The sequence below is a fragment of the Pan paniscus genome, chromosome 1, assembly GCF_029289425.2.
Source record: "Pan paniscus chromosome 1, NHGRI_mPanPan1-v2.0_pri, whole genome shotgun sequence".
NCBI lineage: Eukaryota > Metazoa > Chordata > Mammalia > Primates > Hominidae > Pan > Pan paniscus.
The window spans coordinates 15,838,157-15,857,748 of NC_073249.2; the positions used below are offsets into that span (position 1 = coordinate 15,838,157).

Consider the following 19,592-nt stretch of genomic DNA (forward strand, 5'->3'; position numbering starts at 1 on the left):
CTACTCGGAAGGCTGAGACAGGAGAATCACTTGAACCTGGGAGGTGGAGGGTACAGTGAGCTGAGATTGTGCCACTGCACTCCAGCCTGGGCAACAGAGTGAGACTCTGTCTCAAATAAATACACAAATAAATAAATAAAATTAAATTGAAATGGCCCTGGATTTAAATGAGTCCTGGTTCTCATAACATAACACGCTATGGACCTCAAACCAGTAAGGAACTGCTCTGAGCCTGTTTCTTCACCTGCTAAAGTGAACAACAATATTTCACATGGTGGTTGTGGTGGTGAATAAAACAGAAAATGTAAATTAAAAGCATTTTGTGCTCTAGGCATTCTACAAATGCTGGCTCTTATTATCCAACTGTAATATGGTAGAGATATACCAAGATCTATAGGTTCATATGGAAGAGAAAGCAATATTACCAGAGGAAAGAGGGGTGTGTCTGGGGAAACTTTATAAACTATCAGGAAAATCATTAACAACTTGGAAGGAGGTAAAAGACATTACTGGATATTCTTTCAGTGCAGAGCTGAGCTTAACCTTTGATTGATTGCTTTTCTATGGACTGAGTTATTTTTATAACTAGGTAAGAGCAGAGGTTAACTTGTAGATTTTGTCTGGTGATGATGCAAATAACTTCTGTCTGGAGAAAAAGACAATCCCAAATGGTTTATTGCCATATTAGACATCAACCAGGTCTGCGTTTAACCCAGCAAACTAATCCTGCATTCCTCTATTAATTTGCCCATAAATATCTCACTCCTCGAATTCTCATTTGAACTGGTTCTACCTGATTCCTCAATGATTAATGAGTTTAATAAAAATCTTTGACATATGTTCATTTCATATTTGCAAGAGACCTATAACTTACCTTTTTGGAAGTTATACTTTAAAGAACTTTAATGAATGAACTGCTATTTGAGATGAAGAGGATTTGGAAGTTGGTAGGCAAAGACAGCTATCCAATTATTCATACTAGAAATCTGAATACTTTTCTTGATATTGTCTTTTCTGTTACCCTACATATCCACCAAGCACAAAATATCAGGTAAATTCTGTGCTATATATTTTTCTGCAGTAGAGAAATTTATATTCCAGGTTATGGAGTTAGCAAACTTGGATCTGAATCCCATTTCTACCACAGACATATGAATTTCAAGAAAGTAACTTAAGGTCTTGAAGTCTCAGTATCTTTACTGACAAAAATGGAAAAGAACTAATTATTCCTATTTCACAGGACTGCTATGAAAAATTCAGTGCAAAGAAGTATAAAAAGTACTTACCACAGAGGTTGGGACATAATAAATGCTCAATAAATGTTTTTTTCCTGTTGTTCTCTCCATCTGCATGGCCATCACCATGTCATATCTAGCCTGCTACAATGCCTTGTGTCCATCTTCCTGCATCCACATTTGGCCCCCCAAGTCCACTTCACAGCAGCCAGATGCATTTTTAATATGCCTGACTGACATGTCATTCCCCTGCTTAAAATCCTTCAAAGGCCTCTCATGATTCTTAAGTTACAGATTAAAACTGTAACACATTCTGGAAGTCCCTGCAAACCTGAGTCTGAGTTCTTCTTTCTGCTCCAGCCTCATCTTGCCCTATTCTCCTCTCACTCGTCACAGCCTAGAAGACGGGTCAGCATACTTCTTCTGCAAAATGCCCCATTTTAGGGCACAGTCTCTGTAACAACTGCCTGACTCTGCTGATGTGAGAGAAAGCAGCCACAGTCAACACAAAGATGAATGTGTCCCAGTAAAATTATCTTTATGGATATTGAAATTTCATATCAGTTTCATATCATGTCAGGTGCAATGAAGTATTCTTCTTCCTCTTTGATTTTTTTCAAGCATTTAAAAGTGTAAAAACCATTCTGAGCTCTTGGCTGTACAAAGCAGGTAGAGGTGAGATTGGGCCCATAGGTCAGTGTGCTGAGCCCCGTTCAAACCACACTCAACTTTTTTCAATTCCTGGAAGAAACCAAGTTTCCTTCGCATGTGCTCTCAGCCTATTCTCTTTCTTCGTCTTCTGTATTTGGTAAATTCCCATATCACGTCTCAATTTAAATGTTACTTCTTTTTTTGGAGATGGAGTCTTGCTCTGTCGCCCAGGCTGCAGTGCAGTGGCGTGATCTCGGCACACTGCAACCTCCACCTCCCAGGTTCAAGCAATCCTCCTGCCTCAGCCTCCTGAGTAGCTGAGATTACAGGTGCACACCACCACACCTGGCTAATTTTTTTTTTTTTTGTATTTTACTAGAGACAGGGTTTCACCATGTTGCCCAAGCTGGTTTCGAACTCTGTTAGGAAGCCTTCTATGATCACCTTAGACCAGGTTATATGTCTGCACTAGTCACTGTCATGTGACTTTTCCCTCACAGCAGCTAATGATTATAGAAAGCAAATAAGTATTGAATTCTTAGCTTAAGTTCTGCCCCCTCCCTCAATATAAGGTAAGTGCTCTATGGGCAGCGACCATGACAGTCTCCATGACTTCAGACTGGCACAGTGCCTTGCACATTACAGGTATTTAGAAAACTTTGCTGAATGAATACTTTCTCTGTGGGAAACATGAGTGCACAGACTGCATATACATTTTATCATCACCCCTAGTATTGGGGACACAGCAGATCCTCAGGTGTTTGTTGACAGAGACAGTTATGCAGGGTTCATCTACAGGATCAGGCTGGTGCTTGAAGTGAGTTGCTGAGGAATACACAGCAGGCTGGAGGAGATTTGGAAGACAAACCAAATGGAAAGGAAAGGCCAAATGGGAGGCTCCTCCATCTGCCGAGTCATACTTTTTTTTTTTAAGCCAAGATTTCACTCTGTTGTCCAGGCTGGAGCGCAGTGGTGCAATCTCAGTCCACTGCAGCCTTGACCTCCCCTGGCTCAAGCAATTTTCCTGCCTCAGCCTTCTGAGTAGCTGGTACTACAGGCATGCACCACTATGCCCAGCTAATTTTTGTATATTTTTGTAGAAATGGGGTTTCACCATGTTGCCCAGGCTGGTCTTGAACTCCTGGGCTCAAGCAATCCACCCGCCTTGGCCTCCGAAAGTGCTTGGGATGACAGGCGTGAGTCACTGCACCTAGCCCCAAGTCATTCCTTTTGAAAGACTTGACCAGGGCAGAGCAGTTGAGGTAAAAAATTGACTAGACTAGATGGTGGTAGTTGGGGGAAAGAGGTGGTCAAAGAAAAAAAAGTCTTAACCATAGAAAGGAAACAGTTTAGACTACAGTCATTTATAAATGTTCAGCTAGCCACCTGATTGTTACAACACGATAGAAACAAATGCTCTGAGAACTTTTACAGCAAGAGGAGCCCTCTTGTCAATAGCAGAAGAAAGCCAAGAACCAAGCCATACGATCTGATTGACAAGTTATTTGGAACAAATGATGGGACAATAAATACTAAGCACAGATCAGGAAACCAACATGGAACACGTGGAAAGCCACTGGTGAGAGCAGCAAAGATACGAGGCTGCATTTTAACAACACCTAAGATTCAGAGTGCTTCCAACCTTCCAAAAACACCTACATACTTCCACTTAAAAAGCATACTTTATGTTGTAAACAGAAAGAAAACATTCTTTTTTTTTTTTTTTTTTGAGATGGAGTCTCGCTCTTGTCACCCAGGCTGGAGTGCAGTGGCAAGATCTCAGCTCACTGCAACCTCGCCTCTTGAGTTCAAACAATTCTCCGGCTTCAGCCTCCTGAGTAGCTGGGATTACAGGCGCCTGCCACCACGCCTGTCTAATTTTTGTACTTTTAATAGAGATGGGGTTTCTCCATGTTGGCCAGGCTGGTCTCGAACTCCTGACCTCAGGTGATCTGCCCACCTTGGCCTCCCAAAGTGCTGGGATTACAGGTGTGAGCCACTACACCCAGCCAACATTCTTTATCATAAACATCCTTGTCCCTTTCAAGCAGGGAAAGGTTGAGTCTGTGCCAGCTAAACATTTAGGAAAACTAAAGCTGAATTGTTAAAATGCCTGTGGCCTGTGCTCAGATTTTCTTTGTACTCACTAGAATAATGGTTCTCAAGATGCCTGGTCATAGCAGCTATAGTTCAATCACAGGCTTGAGTAAAACCTATCCTAGTATTTTTGCTGGCAATATGAACATTTCACTAACAAAGCTAATTGCCTCAGTGGGAGGTTTCCATTTGCAGGTGAAAAGCAATGTATTCTCTAAAGAATCCAGGTGAGGTTATATGCTCTCTCGCATCCACCCTTCTACTCACTCGCATACCTGTGAGGTAGATGGTTTTTGCAGGCTTTGGACACTTCTGAAGCAATCAAAGTTAGAATGCCACTGCTTTAGCGACATACCAACTTTTGGAGCCTTTAAAGCTTTTGTCTTGTATTAACGTGTCCAAAAAACACAACTTCAGTTAAAAGTAAACATAAACAGAAGGAGCAATCAATATAGAGTACTCACAAAATAAAAAGATGCACTGTGACCATGCTTTTTTCTCTTGCAAATTCCAAGAAAAATACTACATAATCACAAAGTATTGTTTTAAAATTATTATCCTAGATTATTACTGTCTTACTTTCTAAGCATTAATCCTCCTTATTTGGTAGCCAGCCATGAAGAAATTCCAGGAGGAAAAAAAAATCACTTTTGAGGTTTCTATCACTAAATCACCATAGCTATAAATACCCATAAGATTAAAAATGATCAGCAGTAATTCTCGAGGACAAAGTTATAAGAGAATATAATGATTCATATTTAATATCAAATTTTTGAAAGATCTGCAGGCACAAATAGTAAAGGTCAGCTTGGAGGACTCTAGAATATGTTTTGGAGAAATTCTCTAAGCTTATTATGCATAGGGAAAAATCCTGCAAAAGGAGTTCAAGAAGTTGGTAACTCCATGAAAGGACAGCATCGCTGTTCCATCTACCACTTATCAGATGTTTCTCCCTGAACAGTATGCCATTTAACAGTATTAGAATTTGTTTCTCTTCATATTTTTGTTGACCCATAAAAATTATACATATTTATGGGGTACAGAGTGATACTTTGGTACTTGTTTACAATATATAATGATCAAGTCCGAGTAATTAGCATACGTATTACTCTGGGTATTGATCATTTCTTTGTGTTGTGAACATTCAATATCCTCTCTTCTGGCTTTTTGAAAATATACAATAAATTATAGTTAACCATATTCACCCCACAGTATTGCAGAATACTAGAACTCATTCCTCCTACCAAGCTGTAATTTGGTATCCATTAACTAACCTCTCTGCAACCTCTCCTCCCCTCAAGCTCTTCCCACCCCAATAACCACAATTCTACTCTCTATTTCCATGGGCTCCATTTTTTTTCGCTCCCACATATATGTGAGAACATGCAGTATTTATTTTCTTGTGCCTGACTTACTTCACTTAACATAATGTCATCCAGGCTCATCCATGTTGCCATAAAAGATACAATTTTATTCTTTTTTATGGCTGAATAGTGTTCCATCAGGTAAACACACCACATTTTCTTAATTCATTCATCCATTGATGGACACTTACATTGATTCCTTATCTTCGCCATAGTGTTGCCATTAACATGGGATTGCAGACATCCCTTTGATATACAGATTTCCTTTCCTTTGAGTAAATACCTGGTAGTGGAATTCCTGGATCATTTAGTAGTTCTATTTTTAGGTTTTTTTTGAGAGACCTCCATACTGTTTTCCACAATGGCTGTACTAACTTACACTTCCACTAGCTATAGATAGCCATAAGATTTAAAATGATCAGCAATAATTCTCAAAGACAAAATTACAAGAGAATGTGTGTAAGAGTTCCCTTTTCTCCACATCCTCATCAACATTTACTATTTTTCGTCTCTTTGATAACAGCCATTCTAACTAAGGTGAGCTAGCTCACTGTGATTTTCATTAGCATTTCCCTGAGGATTAGCGATGCTAAGCATTTTTTCATATGCTTGCTGGTCATTTTTATGTCTCCTTTTGAGAAATGTCTATTCAGTTCCTTTGCCCAATTTTAAATCAAATTATTTGTGTTTTTGCCGTTGAGTTATTCAAGTTCTTTTTTTTTTTAATCTTTTATTTTATTTATTTATTTATTTATTTTGAGACGGAGTCTCACTCTGTTGCCCAGGCAAGAGTGTAGTGGCATGATCTTAGCTCACTGCAACCTCCACCTCCCGGGTTCAAGCAATCCTCCCACCTCAGCCTCCTGAGTAGCTGGGATTACAGGTGGCTGCCACCTCACCCAGCTAATTTTTTTTTGTATTTTTAGTAGAGACAGGGCTTCACCATGTTGGCCAGGCTGGTCTCAAACACCGGACCTTAAGTGACCTGTCCACCTCAGCCTCCCAAAGTGCTGGGATTACAGGCGTGACCCACTGCACCCAGCCCATAATCTTCAAATAAATACAATAATAAGGTCATATTTACGCCTAACATAATACAATTATCCTTCATACAACCAGAAACGCATCAATCCCCAACCCAAACTATTACGTCTCCCCGAGGAGTTTGGGGCTGGGGTGTTTTTTTTGTTTTTCTTTTTTGTTTTTTGTTTTTTTATGGATCATTCTTGGGTGTTTCTCGCAGAGGGGGATTTGGCAGGGTCATAGGACAATAGTGGAGGGAAGGTCAGCAGATAAACAAGTGAACAAAGGTCTCTGGTTTTCCTAGGCAGAGGACCCTGCGGCCTTCCGCAGTGTTTGTGTCCCTGGGTACTTGAGATTAGGGAGTGGTGATGACTCTTAAGGAGCATGCTGCCTTCAAGCATCTGTTTAACAAAGCACATCTTGCACCGCCCTTAATCCATTTAACCCTGAGTGGACACAGCACATGTTTCAGAGAGCACAGGGTTGGGGGTAAGGTCATAGATCAACAGGATCCCAAGGCAGAAGAATTTTTCTTAGTACAGAACAAAATGAAAAGTCTCTCATGTCTACTTCTTTCTACACAGACACAGCAACCATCCGATTTCTCAGTCTTCTCCCCACCTTTCCCCCTTTTCTAATCCACAAAACCACCATTGTCATCATGGCCCGTTCTCAATGAGCTGTTGGGTACACCTCCCAGACGGGGTGGTGGCCGGGCAGAGGGGCTCCTCACTTCCCAGTAGGGGCAGCCGGGCAGAGGCGCCCCCCACCTCCCGGTCGGGGCGGCTGGCCGGGCGGGGGGCTGACCCCCCACCTCCCTCCCAGATGGGGCGGCTGGCCGGGCGGGGGGCTGACCCCCCACCTCCCTCCCGGACGGGGCGTCAAGTTCTTTGTATATTCTGCGCTAGTCCCTTGTCAGATGAATAGTTGACTAATGTCTTCTCCCATTCTACAGGTTGTCTCTTCACTCTGTTGATTGTTTCCTTTGCTGTGCAGAAGCTTTTTGGTTTAATATAGTCCCAATTGTCTCTTTTTGTTTTTTGTTGCCTGAGCTTTTGAAGTCTTAAGTCATAAAATTTTTGCCTAGGCCCATGTCCTGAATTGTTTCCCCTATTAAACAATACTAACTTAAAGAATTTTCTAGCAGATAATATTGAATGCAACTAACTCCCTGGATTTTAAGTTACACATGCTTGCTTTCTCTTCTACACTAAGCGGAATTCTTCAAGAAAAAAAATAATTATTTTTATAGTTATCATTTCCGTTTTTGGATGTCTGTCCCATTCTACGATATTGTACAAGTAAATATGTGTGCATGTGTGTGTGTTTAGGGTTGGAGCATTCTAATCGAAATTTCCATATTGGTACCAGTATTATTAATATTAAGATGATAATGTAGTGCCATCTTGTGGGCAGAGGACGTAACTGTCATGCTAAAAATTCCAGAAACCAAATCTCATTCCTTGGTGATGGGTCAGGATTATAGCAGTAGATTTCTTGGTTATGTTTTAACTGGAATCTTTCATTAAGTGCCAAAAAGTAAATAAATGTGTAACTAAAATGTCTCCTCTCTTTCTCAGGAAAAGAAAAGCTGTATAATACAATACAGGAATTTAAAAAAAACTCTGGTAAAAATAGTCAAATAATATTCAGTCTGCTTTGAATAAACTCAGGGTATTAGCCAAGGAACATTTGAGAAGAAAAGCAAGACTGAAAATCTGACCTCAGGAATGCTAAGATTTTGATTTAATCATTTTACCACTGAAGAGGAAAGAATCATTGGAATGATTTTCGTTTTTTATCCCAAATTTACTTCCCTTTCCATCAGCTTCTTAATCCTTTCCACCTTCCCCAAAGTTTCCCAAGGGAAACAATAAATATTAATTTGGATAACACAATCAAATCACAGCTAGAAGAAAACTGACATAACTGAAAAATGGAGAAGAAAACTCACATCTAGTGCACCTCTGGATTTTTCTTTCATCTATGTGTGAAGGCAGAAGCCTCATCATAAATAAATAGTCTATTCTCTGTGGCTGACTGACACATAAGACAGACCAGTCAGTGACCCTGCAAGCAACACTCCAGCTAAGAGAAAACATCAGAAGAGAGCCTGGAAAAGGACCTTCCCCCGACACCCAACCCCAGAGAGGTTGAAGGTAAAAGTGATAAGGATCCACAGTCTATTCTCACCCCATCAAACCAAATAATCAATAACATATACTGGACTCTCATGATGACCACCTCATACTAGCACTTTTCTTTTTTTCTCTTTTTTTTTGAGACAGAGTCTCATTCTGTTGCCCAGGCTGGAGTGCAATGGCACAATTTCGGTTCACTGCAACTTCCAGCTCCCAGGTTCAAGAGATTCCCCTGCCTCAGCCTCCCAAGTAGCTGGGATTACAGGCACCTGCCCCCATGCCCAGCTAATTTTTTTTTTTTTTTTTTTGTATTTTAGTAGAGACAAGCTTTCACTGTGTTGCCCAGTCTGGTCTCGAACTCCAGATCTCAGGCAACCCGTCCACTTCAGCCTCCCAAAGTGCTAGGATTACAGGCATGAGCCACCATGCCCAGTCTTCTTTCTTTTTTTTTTTTTTTTTTTGAGACAGAGTTTCGCTCTTGTCACCTAGGCTGGAGTGCAATGGTGTGATCTCGGGTCACTGCACCCTCCACCTCCCAGGTTCAAGTGATTCTCCCACTTCAGCCTCCTGAGTAGCTGGGATTACAGGCACCTGCCACCACGCCCGACTACTTTTTGTATTTTTCATAGAGACAGAGGGGGTTTCACCATGTTGGCCAGAGTAGTCTTGAACTCCTGACCGAAGGTGATCCACCCACCTCAGCCTACCAAAGTGCTGTGATTACAGGCATGAGCCACTGCACCCAGATGTCATACTAGCAATTTTCTGATCAACTGAGGACATCTGCAATAACCTAAATTAGTCACAGGATTCTGCAAGCTTTCCAGTGTTTCATAATACATATTTTATAAGACAATTTATACACACTCGACATAAAACAAAACTGTCACTGTTGCACTTTAAATCAAATTACCATGCCATTAACAAACATCTTAGGAAACACTAGAATCCATCCGAGCACTCTAATATATAATACATATAACACATAGGCAGGTATAGACATAGACATAGAGATATTTCATACAGATTCTATAAAAGTGAAGTCTGCATTGCTCTGTCATCATCCTGCTCTGGTACTAGAAAGAATCACAAAATACCATGGAGGTATTTGTTTTTTCCTTACAACAAGTAGAATATATAATATTAAAGAACTTAATTTAGTGAATCAAGCTATGTCTGCTATATTGATCGATATATTTTGATTATCAGTCAATAATATCTATATGTATTGATTGATTGATATATTTTCTATTCCCTTTAGTTTCTCCTAACACATTACTAAAATGATTTAGTAATCCTTGTATGTTGTTATCACAATGTTTAAAAAAGCTTCCCTAGATTTACTGGGTGATTTTTGTGTCTGAAGGATTTTAAACCTTCATGGGAAAGTACCTCAGGGTACTTGATATATTTTGTTGAAAGTGCTGACAACAATATCAGTGTCCCAGATACCAGATGACATCCTAGATCCTTGTGGAAGCAATGAACGTAATGATGAAATATTAACAGTTTCGTTGTTTTGCATCTTCACAATGCCACATGAGATTGGCTCAGTACGCTCAGCTAAAAAATGGTTCTGCTTCAATTTCAAAAGGAGTCAATCAGTTAATCCATCAATATGAAAGTACGCTGAGGGTTAGATCCTCGTGTGCTGTGACTACCACGTGCTCCTAATGCTGTTTCCTACATGGAATCTCATTAGGCCATTACATTAGAACCATGAATCTAAGCCTACAACTGAAGATACTCATTCATTCACTGTTTTACAAACTTACTTCCCTATCTCTTTCCTGGTTCTGATGAACAAAGAAAACTGATTAAAAGGAGGACACACAAAAATCTTTCAAAAACATAAAAACAAGATCATACCTGAAGGTAAACTGATTCGATGTCCATCTTTGAGCTTTAAACGACTTCTCTTAAACTTGCCCTTCCTCTTCTTTACCTTGGGCTTCTCCTGGTTTAGCTGGAATATCAGAATGTTAAGTTCCCGCTCCAGCACGTCGATCTCGCGCTCTGCCAGCTGCTGCTCACGCCGCTTTAGCAGCTCCTCCTGAGACTTCTGCTGCAGAGCCGCCCGAGTCAGCTCCTCTTCCCGGGATCGCAGCTCCTGCGACAAAGATTCACACCCACCGGAATCATTCCCAGCAGGAAGAAGGGAATTCCGTCTATTACACTACACTGGCGACCCCTCGGCCACGGGCTCCTCCTGTGCACAAGGAGAAGCTGAAATTCCCTCTTCCTCTGCTCAAGCCCTAGTCACTCAGGTCCTCATGGGACCAAGGTCTTTGCAGTCAGGACAATCCAAGCCGAAACCTTTTCAGTGGATTATGATGAAAAGCCCAGGCCTCTGCACAAACGCCAGTCTCCTCTGTTAGTTTTATGATCCTAAAAGAGGCATCATAAATTTTCTACACTTGGTTTTTAACATTTCTCCCTCTTCATCTCTCACCTGACACATAAAATATGCATTAACACAGGGCAACAAAGTGCAGATGTGAATGACCCATTTCAAAATAAAGCCAAAAGTTCAAGCTCAATTAATTAAAGCATAATTATTTTAGTTACACAAGACTGCAGTTCAGACGACTTAGAATTTCTTTAGGGTATTTACAACTTTGCTTAAGGAATAAAACATCTTGGTGGAGAGAGTAAGGGAGAAAATCAAGCTAAGGTGTTAGGAGTCTGTTGAAGACCTGCTGGAAATGAAAATGAAGCCACCTCTAAAATTGCAAGCCAAAGGAAAATATATTCTGTATACAAAGAACTTTTCAGATCCCACTGATACCTGGAAATTATCACTTCATTACACATCTCAGGAGTTAGCTAACAAAAGTTCCTCTCTTATGATACTGATTAAAGTTAGACCTCATCTTGGTTTTGGTTTTTGAAGTACTGAACTTCTAAGGAAGAGAAAATCTAAGAATTAAAAATACTTTTATTCCTATTAGGAAAAATTATTAAACAGTAAAACTGAGGACTCTACAAAGTTTTAAAATTATATCCCCATTTTTATTTCATTTCCATAAAGTGTTCTGTTCTTTACCAGAGACATAAATATTCTTTGCAGTGCTGAACTACTTTCTATTCTAAATTACTCTGCTAAGAAATCAAGCACTCACATAAAAATCAACGCATCTGCAAGCTTTTATTTACACTGTTCCAGATAAACTTAATCTTAGAATACCCTAATACCACAATCTTTGTTAGAAACTGCAGATGCCTTCTCAGGTGGAGCGTTGGGCTGTGAGCTTTGAGAGCTATGAGTACTGTGCAAACATTTCCTACTTTATATAAACAGGCCACACTTTAAATAGGCCCACCTCAACAATGCTGATCCACGAAAAAACACAGTAAGATTGGGGCTCCTGGAAGAAACTAGACCCAAACCAAGGGACTAGAATGCAATTCAAATCTACTAATACTTGGACTTTTTACAGACGGACTCAAAGAGTAATCTGAGCCTATCAGTACAATTATCGTAAAGAAAATAAATATGGAAGACCATCCTCCCAAAGATAAATGGGACAATATCACGAAGAGACTAGGGAGTGCTAATAATAAAGAAATGTATTTATTCAGGTCAAACTGATTATGAATTTGGGGTGATTCTAACCAAAGTGGACTGAAATTCAGTTTTGAAACTTTCTTTAAATTTATTTCTTTAAACAAATTTCACAAGAAAAACTGCAGGAGAAATGATTTATTTTAGACCAAATGATGTTTAAATCACTTCAGCTAATATGCCTATCAGTTGGTTTTTATTTATAGACCAGGTGGGTGTTTCTTCATTACACCGTGTCAGATATAAATTATTATTTACTACTTGAAAAAAAGGGGAAAATGTTACATGTTAAAAAATCTGTAATCCATTTTTTAACTAGTGACTTTTGTTCAACTAGTTTGTCCAAATTGGACATTTTACTATAGTGTATTTGGAGGCAGAGGATAATTTCCAGTCACCTTTCAATTTCTAACTCATTAAAACTTTTTGTTGAGATATTACTTTTCAGTGATGTTGATATCAATCCAATTAGCTATTGTTAAATGAGATGGCATGAGAAAGCGATCAGAACAGCAAATCCAAGTAGGTTGTGTGTTGCTACGATAGTAATTGAATAAAAAAACATTTTTAATTCCAGGTCCCAAGCTAAATCATGAATCCCTGTGAACAAATTTGTGAATAATAAACAAAAAATCACTTGCCTAAGACTTCAGAAGAGAAAAAAATAAGATTGAAGAGAAAGCAGCAAAAGTAATCTTCCTTCTGAATAAATTTGAACACATTCAAAAGTAAATTTTAAAACTGGGGTATTAGAACCCTTTGAATACTTCGAAAGTATGAAGCACAAAAACATTCTTTCGGTTGATGAGATTACTAGCAGTAATATTTGTTGAATTGCTTGGCACAGGCCACTCTGGTAATGGCAAATCCAGATTCCTGGCAGTGGCTGTTAATCATTAACGGTGGCATGCCTCTGTGTGGGGGGTCACAGACAGGTGCATGCACAAAATGCACAAATACAGACACACAGAGATAAGGAGCCAGGAGTTTAGGGAGGACCCAGTATCTACGGAGGCTATGGCTTACTGAATAACACAGACCACAGCCAAGTTACTCACCATTAATTCCAAGTCTGATGCCTCCTACCTTAAGCAATCTGTGGACAAGAAAGGGAGATAGGGCACGTACACTATGCTTTTTACTTCATCAAAAAAGATGCAGCTGGAAACTTCAAAGCCAAAAAAAAAGTATTATATATTCTTTAATTGTAAATCCAAAGGCTTACAGGGTACCATAAATGCTGTATTTCAAGGAACAATGCACAAAAATAAAACACAAAGTAAAAATAGACACTACTACATGGTAGCTCAAAAATCAACCAAAAAATAAATTACTACAAATCGCAAAGTAGAGAAAGAGCTGACATCCACCCTTGAAGCATGCTTTTATTTTAATACAACATATAATTATGAACTCACTGGAGATGCCTATATCTTCCAGTTTTATAAATAGTTGTCAATAATTAAAATACGTTAAAATAAGGCCGGGCCTGGTGGCTCATGCCTGTAATCCCAGCATTTTGGGAGGCCAGTGTGGGAGGATTATCTGAGATCTGGAGTTTGAGACCAGCCTGGCCAACATGGTGAAACCCCGTCTCTACTAAAAATACAAAAAAAATTAGCTGGGTGTGGTGGTGGGCACCTGTAATCCCAGCTACTCGGGAGGCTGAGGCAGGAGAATCACTTGAACCCGGGAGGTGGAGGTTGCAGTGAGCCAAGACCGCACCACTGCACTGCAACCTGGGTAACAGAGTGAGACTCTGTCTCCAGATAATAACAATAATAATTTTTTTTTTGAGACAGGGTCTTGCTCTGTCGCCCAGGCTGGAGTGCAGCAGTTTAGTCATAGCTCACTGCAGCCTCAACTTACCAGGCTCGAGCAATCCTCTCACCTCGGACCCCAACAAAGTGCTGGGACTACAGCTGCGAGCCATCACACCCAGCCAGTAACTAATTGTGAGTAACATCATTTCCAAATTTTAGATTCTATGATTTGAAGCTTTATTTCTTTCTCAAACACTTTTCCTGCTCTTCAAAATCTTTTTCATTTTTGTAATTAAACACCTAATTTTAGAATTCCTGAAAACAATTTGGGGAATTGTTAAAAAAAAAAAAAACAGAAACAACAAATTAGAGTCTTTCCTGGATCATTTTAAGTCAACAAAGTGCATAAAAGTTTCCAAGAAACATGTCAATGATATCACTGGTAGTAATGCTTCAAAGAACTGCAGGATGTCAAACCTATTCCAGTCAGTGGTGCTCCAGCCAGTTTTCCAAGAACGCCTGGGCTAGGGAAACTCAGCTTCTGTGAAAGGTCACCACTTTCTTTTTTTTTTCCTGAGACTAACGCTTAATTTAGCACATACTAAGAGGCAGGGCTCTGGCTGCTTTGCATACAGGACTCACTTAAGCCCCGCTCCAGCCCTGAGGGACACAGGGTTACAGTGATGGCTCCGATGAGGAGGTACAGAGTAACAAAGTCAGAGGCCTCAAAACCATCAGGCACACCTAGAACTTAAAGTATTTAAAAAAAAAAAAAAAAACCCATCAGGCACAAGAGCCCGAATGCCAACAGGGCTGTCTGGCTCAGAGTTCCTGGTGGGGGTTGAGGGAGGTCTATCATATTTTTCAGAATCCCATAAAGACTTCCCATTCAGTCTTGTCCTGGAGAAGGAAACAGGCAGTCACCCAAGCAGTCTATTTCTCTGTAAGCCAGCTCCAAGGGCTAGCAAGTCGTTGACTTGGAGACCAGATTGCCATCCCTGCAGCATTCACCCAAAAGTCCTACTGCGTAACTCTGGAATAACAAGCAACTGGTTTCTTCTCTCCCTACTTGAAAGTCCTCCCCACGCATGGGCAGCCCCAGCAGTCCCCACCCCCTTGTGTGCTGTGTGTTCTTCCTGTTCTTGGACTCCCAGGCTCCCCCATCCTCTCCCATGCATGCTGGGAGGCTCCTTAAGACATGATGCTCGCAGTCAGACGCAACTCCATGGGTTTGAGCAGAACAGGGCAGATGGGATTGGTGCTTCTCCTTGATGAACTCTAAGTACTCATTAGTGGTGTCATGGTCTTATGTTGCATTTACCTGTTGTGCATTTTTCAATGTAACCAAATACTGAAAAATCTAAGGGACAGAGTGAATTACCTGTATGTCTACTTTATTTTTTTATTTTTATTTTTATTTTTTACTTTTTTTTATTATACTTTAAGTTCTAGGGTACATGTGCACAACGTGCAGGTTTCTTACATATGTATACATGCACCACGTTGGTGTGCTGCACCCATTAACTGGTCATTTACATTAGGTATATCTCCTAATGCTATCCCTCCCTCCTCTCCTGACTCCATGACAGGCCCTGGTGTGTAATGTTCCCCTTCCTGTGTCCAAGCGTTCTCATTGTTCAATTCCCACCTATGAGTGAGAACATGCAGTGTTTGGTTTTTTGTCCTTGCAATAGTTTGCTGAGAATGATGGTTATGTCTACTTTAAAAAATGTCTTTAGAAGAAGTTGATTAGAAGAAGGCTGGTCTCAAACTCCTGACCTCAGGTGATCCACCTGCCCCGACCTCCCAAAGCACTGGGATTACAGGCGTGAGCCACCACGCCCGGCCATTAGTCTTTCTTAAATGTTATGTATAGCTCACATTTGTTTCAATGTTTAATATTAGAAGGGCTTTGGTCTTTATTTCAAAGTTTGGAGATGTGTTTGCAACCAGAAATATGCCGTGGGAACTTAACTGTTTCTATCAGTCAGCCTATAGTAAAATTGGTTTCATTACACATCATTTCATTTATAGTCAGTTTCCAAGAGCCTATCCACAACATTGAGTGAGGACTTACCGAACTATACATTTTCACATTGCATAAGAATACAATAGTTTAGGCATCTATTCTCCTGTTAATGGATATTCAGGTTGTTTTAAGCTTTGCACTACTACAAATGATGCCTAAGTGAACAACTTTAAGCACGTTTCCTTGGGCACATGTGTGAGTTTCTGAAGAATCTGTAAGCGGAAGTGGAACAGCTGAGTCATATGCCTCTATTACAGCGTAAGATTCATAACAGGAATCATAATATGTATATACTTTAAAATTCATTGTTCACTTTCAATAATAATAATTGCTCATTAAAACAGTAATAATGATAATGGCCACTATCTCAATTATTAAAATAGACATCAGGCATATATTAACAAACTGTACTTAGGTTCATTAATGCCTGCCATGTGCTGAGTCCCATGTTCAATGCTGTGTATGCAAATGAAGAAGAATGTAAAAGCATAGTTCATGAACTTATTATCTAGCAGAAAGGACAGATCAAGAACAATTACGTCAGCAAGTATTAATACAGTATGACTTATGCCATGATAAGAGAAGCACAAGACACTCTGATCACCCACAGTTTACCCGATGGAGTAGAGTAGGGGAGGGAGCTATCAGGGACTGAGAACGGAGGGGCCACCATTCATGAAGTGGGCACAGAAGCTAGGGAGGAAACAGGATCCTCAGCAGAGGAAAGAACATGTGCCAAGGTTACAGGTCAGGAGCATGACATCATGGGGACTGGAAGAAATTCAGTATGGCTGGGGACAGAGGCGGTGGAGATGTAAGGCAAAATATATGAGGAGAAAGGGAGTGAACATGGCAAAAAAGTGGGCAATGGAAGCAAGGCTGATCAGATTTGCATTTTAGAAGGAGAAGGGGACAGATGAGGGAAGCAAGGCTGCACAGAGAGTGCCCAGTAAGGATGGTCCAGCAGCCATGCTGGTGATGAGTGAGGTTGGCAGGGATTAGGGCAGAAAATTGCCACTGATGGTCTTTGTCACACAGAAGACCACAGGAACACTGCAAAAAGACCCTTGAGACTGGGTACCTGGGAGAACAGTGATCCCATTATCACAAATAAGGGAAAGAAGGAGGGAAGGCACAGGGGGAGTCGGGGGAGCTTCTGCTTCAATGTCTGGCTTCAAGAGATTATATGCAGCCCCTTTTAAAAACTTGTCAACAAGGTCCAAATCACTAGCCTGGCATTCAAAGAATCATTCAAGGGTACAAACACCATATCCATCTCTGAGTTCTAGGACTCTGGCACTGTCCCAGCATGTAGTAAGAAAAATGGCATAACACTGAAACTCAAAACAATCTCCAACAGACACGTTCTTAAATCGCATTTTTAAGAAAACATTCTGTATTTCGGGGAATGCCTATGACATACTTTGTATTAATTTCTATGCCAGCATGCCAAGAGATAATGGGGAAGGGAGACAAATAAAATGATAAAATAATGACAATAAATGAAGCTGATTAATGCATACAAAGTGTCTATTATGCTATTTGCTCTCTCTCTCTTTTTTACTTTGAAAATTCCTCTAATAAAAGGGTATTTTCCCCAATTATACATATTGAGTACCCTTGTTTTATTTTTGTTTTATTTTTAACCTGAAAGAAGGTGAGAATCAACAAATATTGATATCTAAAGATATTTTTGAATAATGCTAACAGTGCTTCTTGCCTCATATTTTCCATAGTTTTCATAAATTTGAGTACATTATGCTATTTAAAAATTTCTCTCACCTTTTCCTTTGTTCTCAACTCATCAAACATTTGTTGAATTTCTAGTTTCCAGTCATCTTGCATGGAATGAAAAGATTCTTGAGGCATCTCAGTCATCACTGCCCCTTCAATAGCAGTCAACTGTTCGAGAATTAAGGCAAACGATGGACGAATATGAGGGTCTTGTTGCCAGCATTCTAAAATAAATAAAAATCACATTAATACCATCTCTCAACGCAGTTCAGATTATCCCCAAGACATCAGAGTTGCTAAGAAATGTTTTACACTGAAGTGTATTTCAACTTAACATTTGTCATTCCAAACTGGAAGCTTCCATTTATAGTATCTGCTCCTGAAGATTTTAAGAATCCATTGGTAATAGTTTGAATAGTTTATTTTACATAGTGTCCATGTCACAGGCATGCATAATAATGACTATTAGAGAAGGCTGTTGCTGTCTATATTATACCGCATTTAATAAATGGATGTGTGCTTCCCATGCTTTACTATGGATACCATGTTTCAGGGGGTTAAGCCACCATAACCAGACGATTTACTGATATGGAGTCATGTAACTCAAACAAAGCCTCTAAAATGTTATATCCACATGAGAAGTTCTAAAAATCAAAAATAGCCTAACAATGAAGGAAGGCAACTTGTGGCTTACAAAAAGAGTTAGTTAACCATTTTTAAAGATAAGGATAAAATAGACATGATCCTGGCAAAATCACGCCTGTTAAGACCATAAGGCATTTCTGATCACTAATTCAAATTTAAAATAGCAGATTTGGAGCCAATTCAATACTGTATTTGAACTCTACTCATGTACCTAGTGAAAATGTTACTACTTTTCAGTTGAATTTTATACATAAATAAGTCACTGATAAAACTGGATTGTAGGTAAGCTACTTAGTTCTTCAAAACTTTACCAGACATTCCAGATCAAAGACTAGGTTTCCAATTCTTAAAATACCAGGGTTACTTAAAAGTACTTGGAAATTAGAGTCACAGAAAATGCTTTTTCTGTTTTTTAAAAAATGATATTCTAATGAGAAATTCTTGCCCCCACAAAGACACACACACACACACAAAATACCTTTCATGAGCTTGGCAAACGGCTCAGGGCAGGTGGATGGAATGGGCAAAGTGAGTTTATTGACTGCTACCCCATAAGCCACGGCGAGGCCATCAATGCCCCGATAGGGGACTTCTCCCGTGAGCAGTTCCCACAGCAGCACTCCATAGCTAGAAAGCAAGGATTTCATATGTTCAATGGGGTAAACAGTGTCTTTTCCTTACGACACACTTAGTGAGATAAACCCTTCAGTACCTTCATCCATTCCTAATAGGACACTCTTTTCCAGAAAAGCCCCTAAATGGCTGACATCCCAAGGTGGGAGGTGGATTCTTCCCATCAACAATTCAAACACATGTAAATACATTCCATCCCAGAAATCCAGTATGCATTCATTCTAGGAATTAAAACTACTTCATGAATAGGAAAGTGTAAGAGTAGTACACAATTGAATTAAACAGGGTCCAGAACCAGGTCACACTTCAGGAGTAATGTGGCTGTTTTCTGTTTCTCTTTCTATCTCATTTTTCCCACACTTAAATAAAACCTCTTGAGGATTATTAGGACACCGAAGAGCACAGCCCCACAGAGATCTCATGGTGCATGCCACAGGGCTGACATGGAATCATGTTGATTAACTATTTTTAAATAGTTTTTTGAAACTGTTTATCTTCCTGCCTCTCTATATTTAGATGTGTTACTAATGTTTCTACCATATTGCTGAACAGTAAAGAACAGAAAGACATCAGTGCGGGCCCCCTTACACCTGCTGGCAGGACATACGTCTCTTTTTTGTAATGGAGGAAGCCAGGGTGAAATGGGAATAAAAAATAAGGCACAACTGCAGTCCCTGAGTTCTCCAAAGCATCATCACATGTGATGCAGATA

General features: G+C 39.9%; 1 protein-coding gene across 1 annotated transcript in view; it reads right to left on the reverse strand.

Annotated features, from left to right (window-relative positions):
* Positions 1–19,592, reverse strand: part of MAP3K21 (mitogen-activated protein kinase kinase kinase 21) — a 58,165-nt gene that overhangs the window by 13,624 nt on the left and 24,949 nt on the right. Inside the window, exons 3-5 of the mRNA XM_008978191.5 lie at positions 18,726–18,874; positions 17,651–17,826; positions 10,381–10,621 (exon numbers count right to left, since the gene is read on the reverse strand). Of these exons, the coding sequence (XP_008976439.2) occupies positions 10,381–10,621; positions 17,651–17,826; positions 18,726–18,874 (566 nt within the window). The remainder of the gene's footprint in view (positions 1–10,380; positions 10,622–17,650; positions 17,827–18,725; positions 18,875–19,592) is intronic.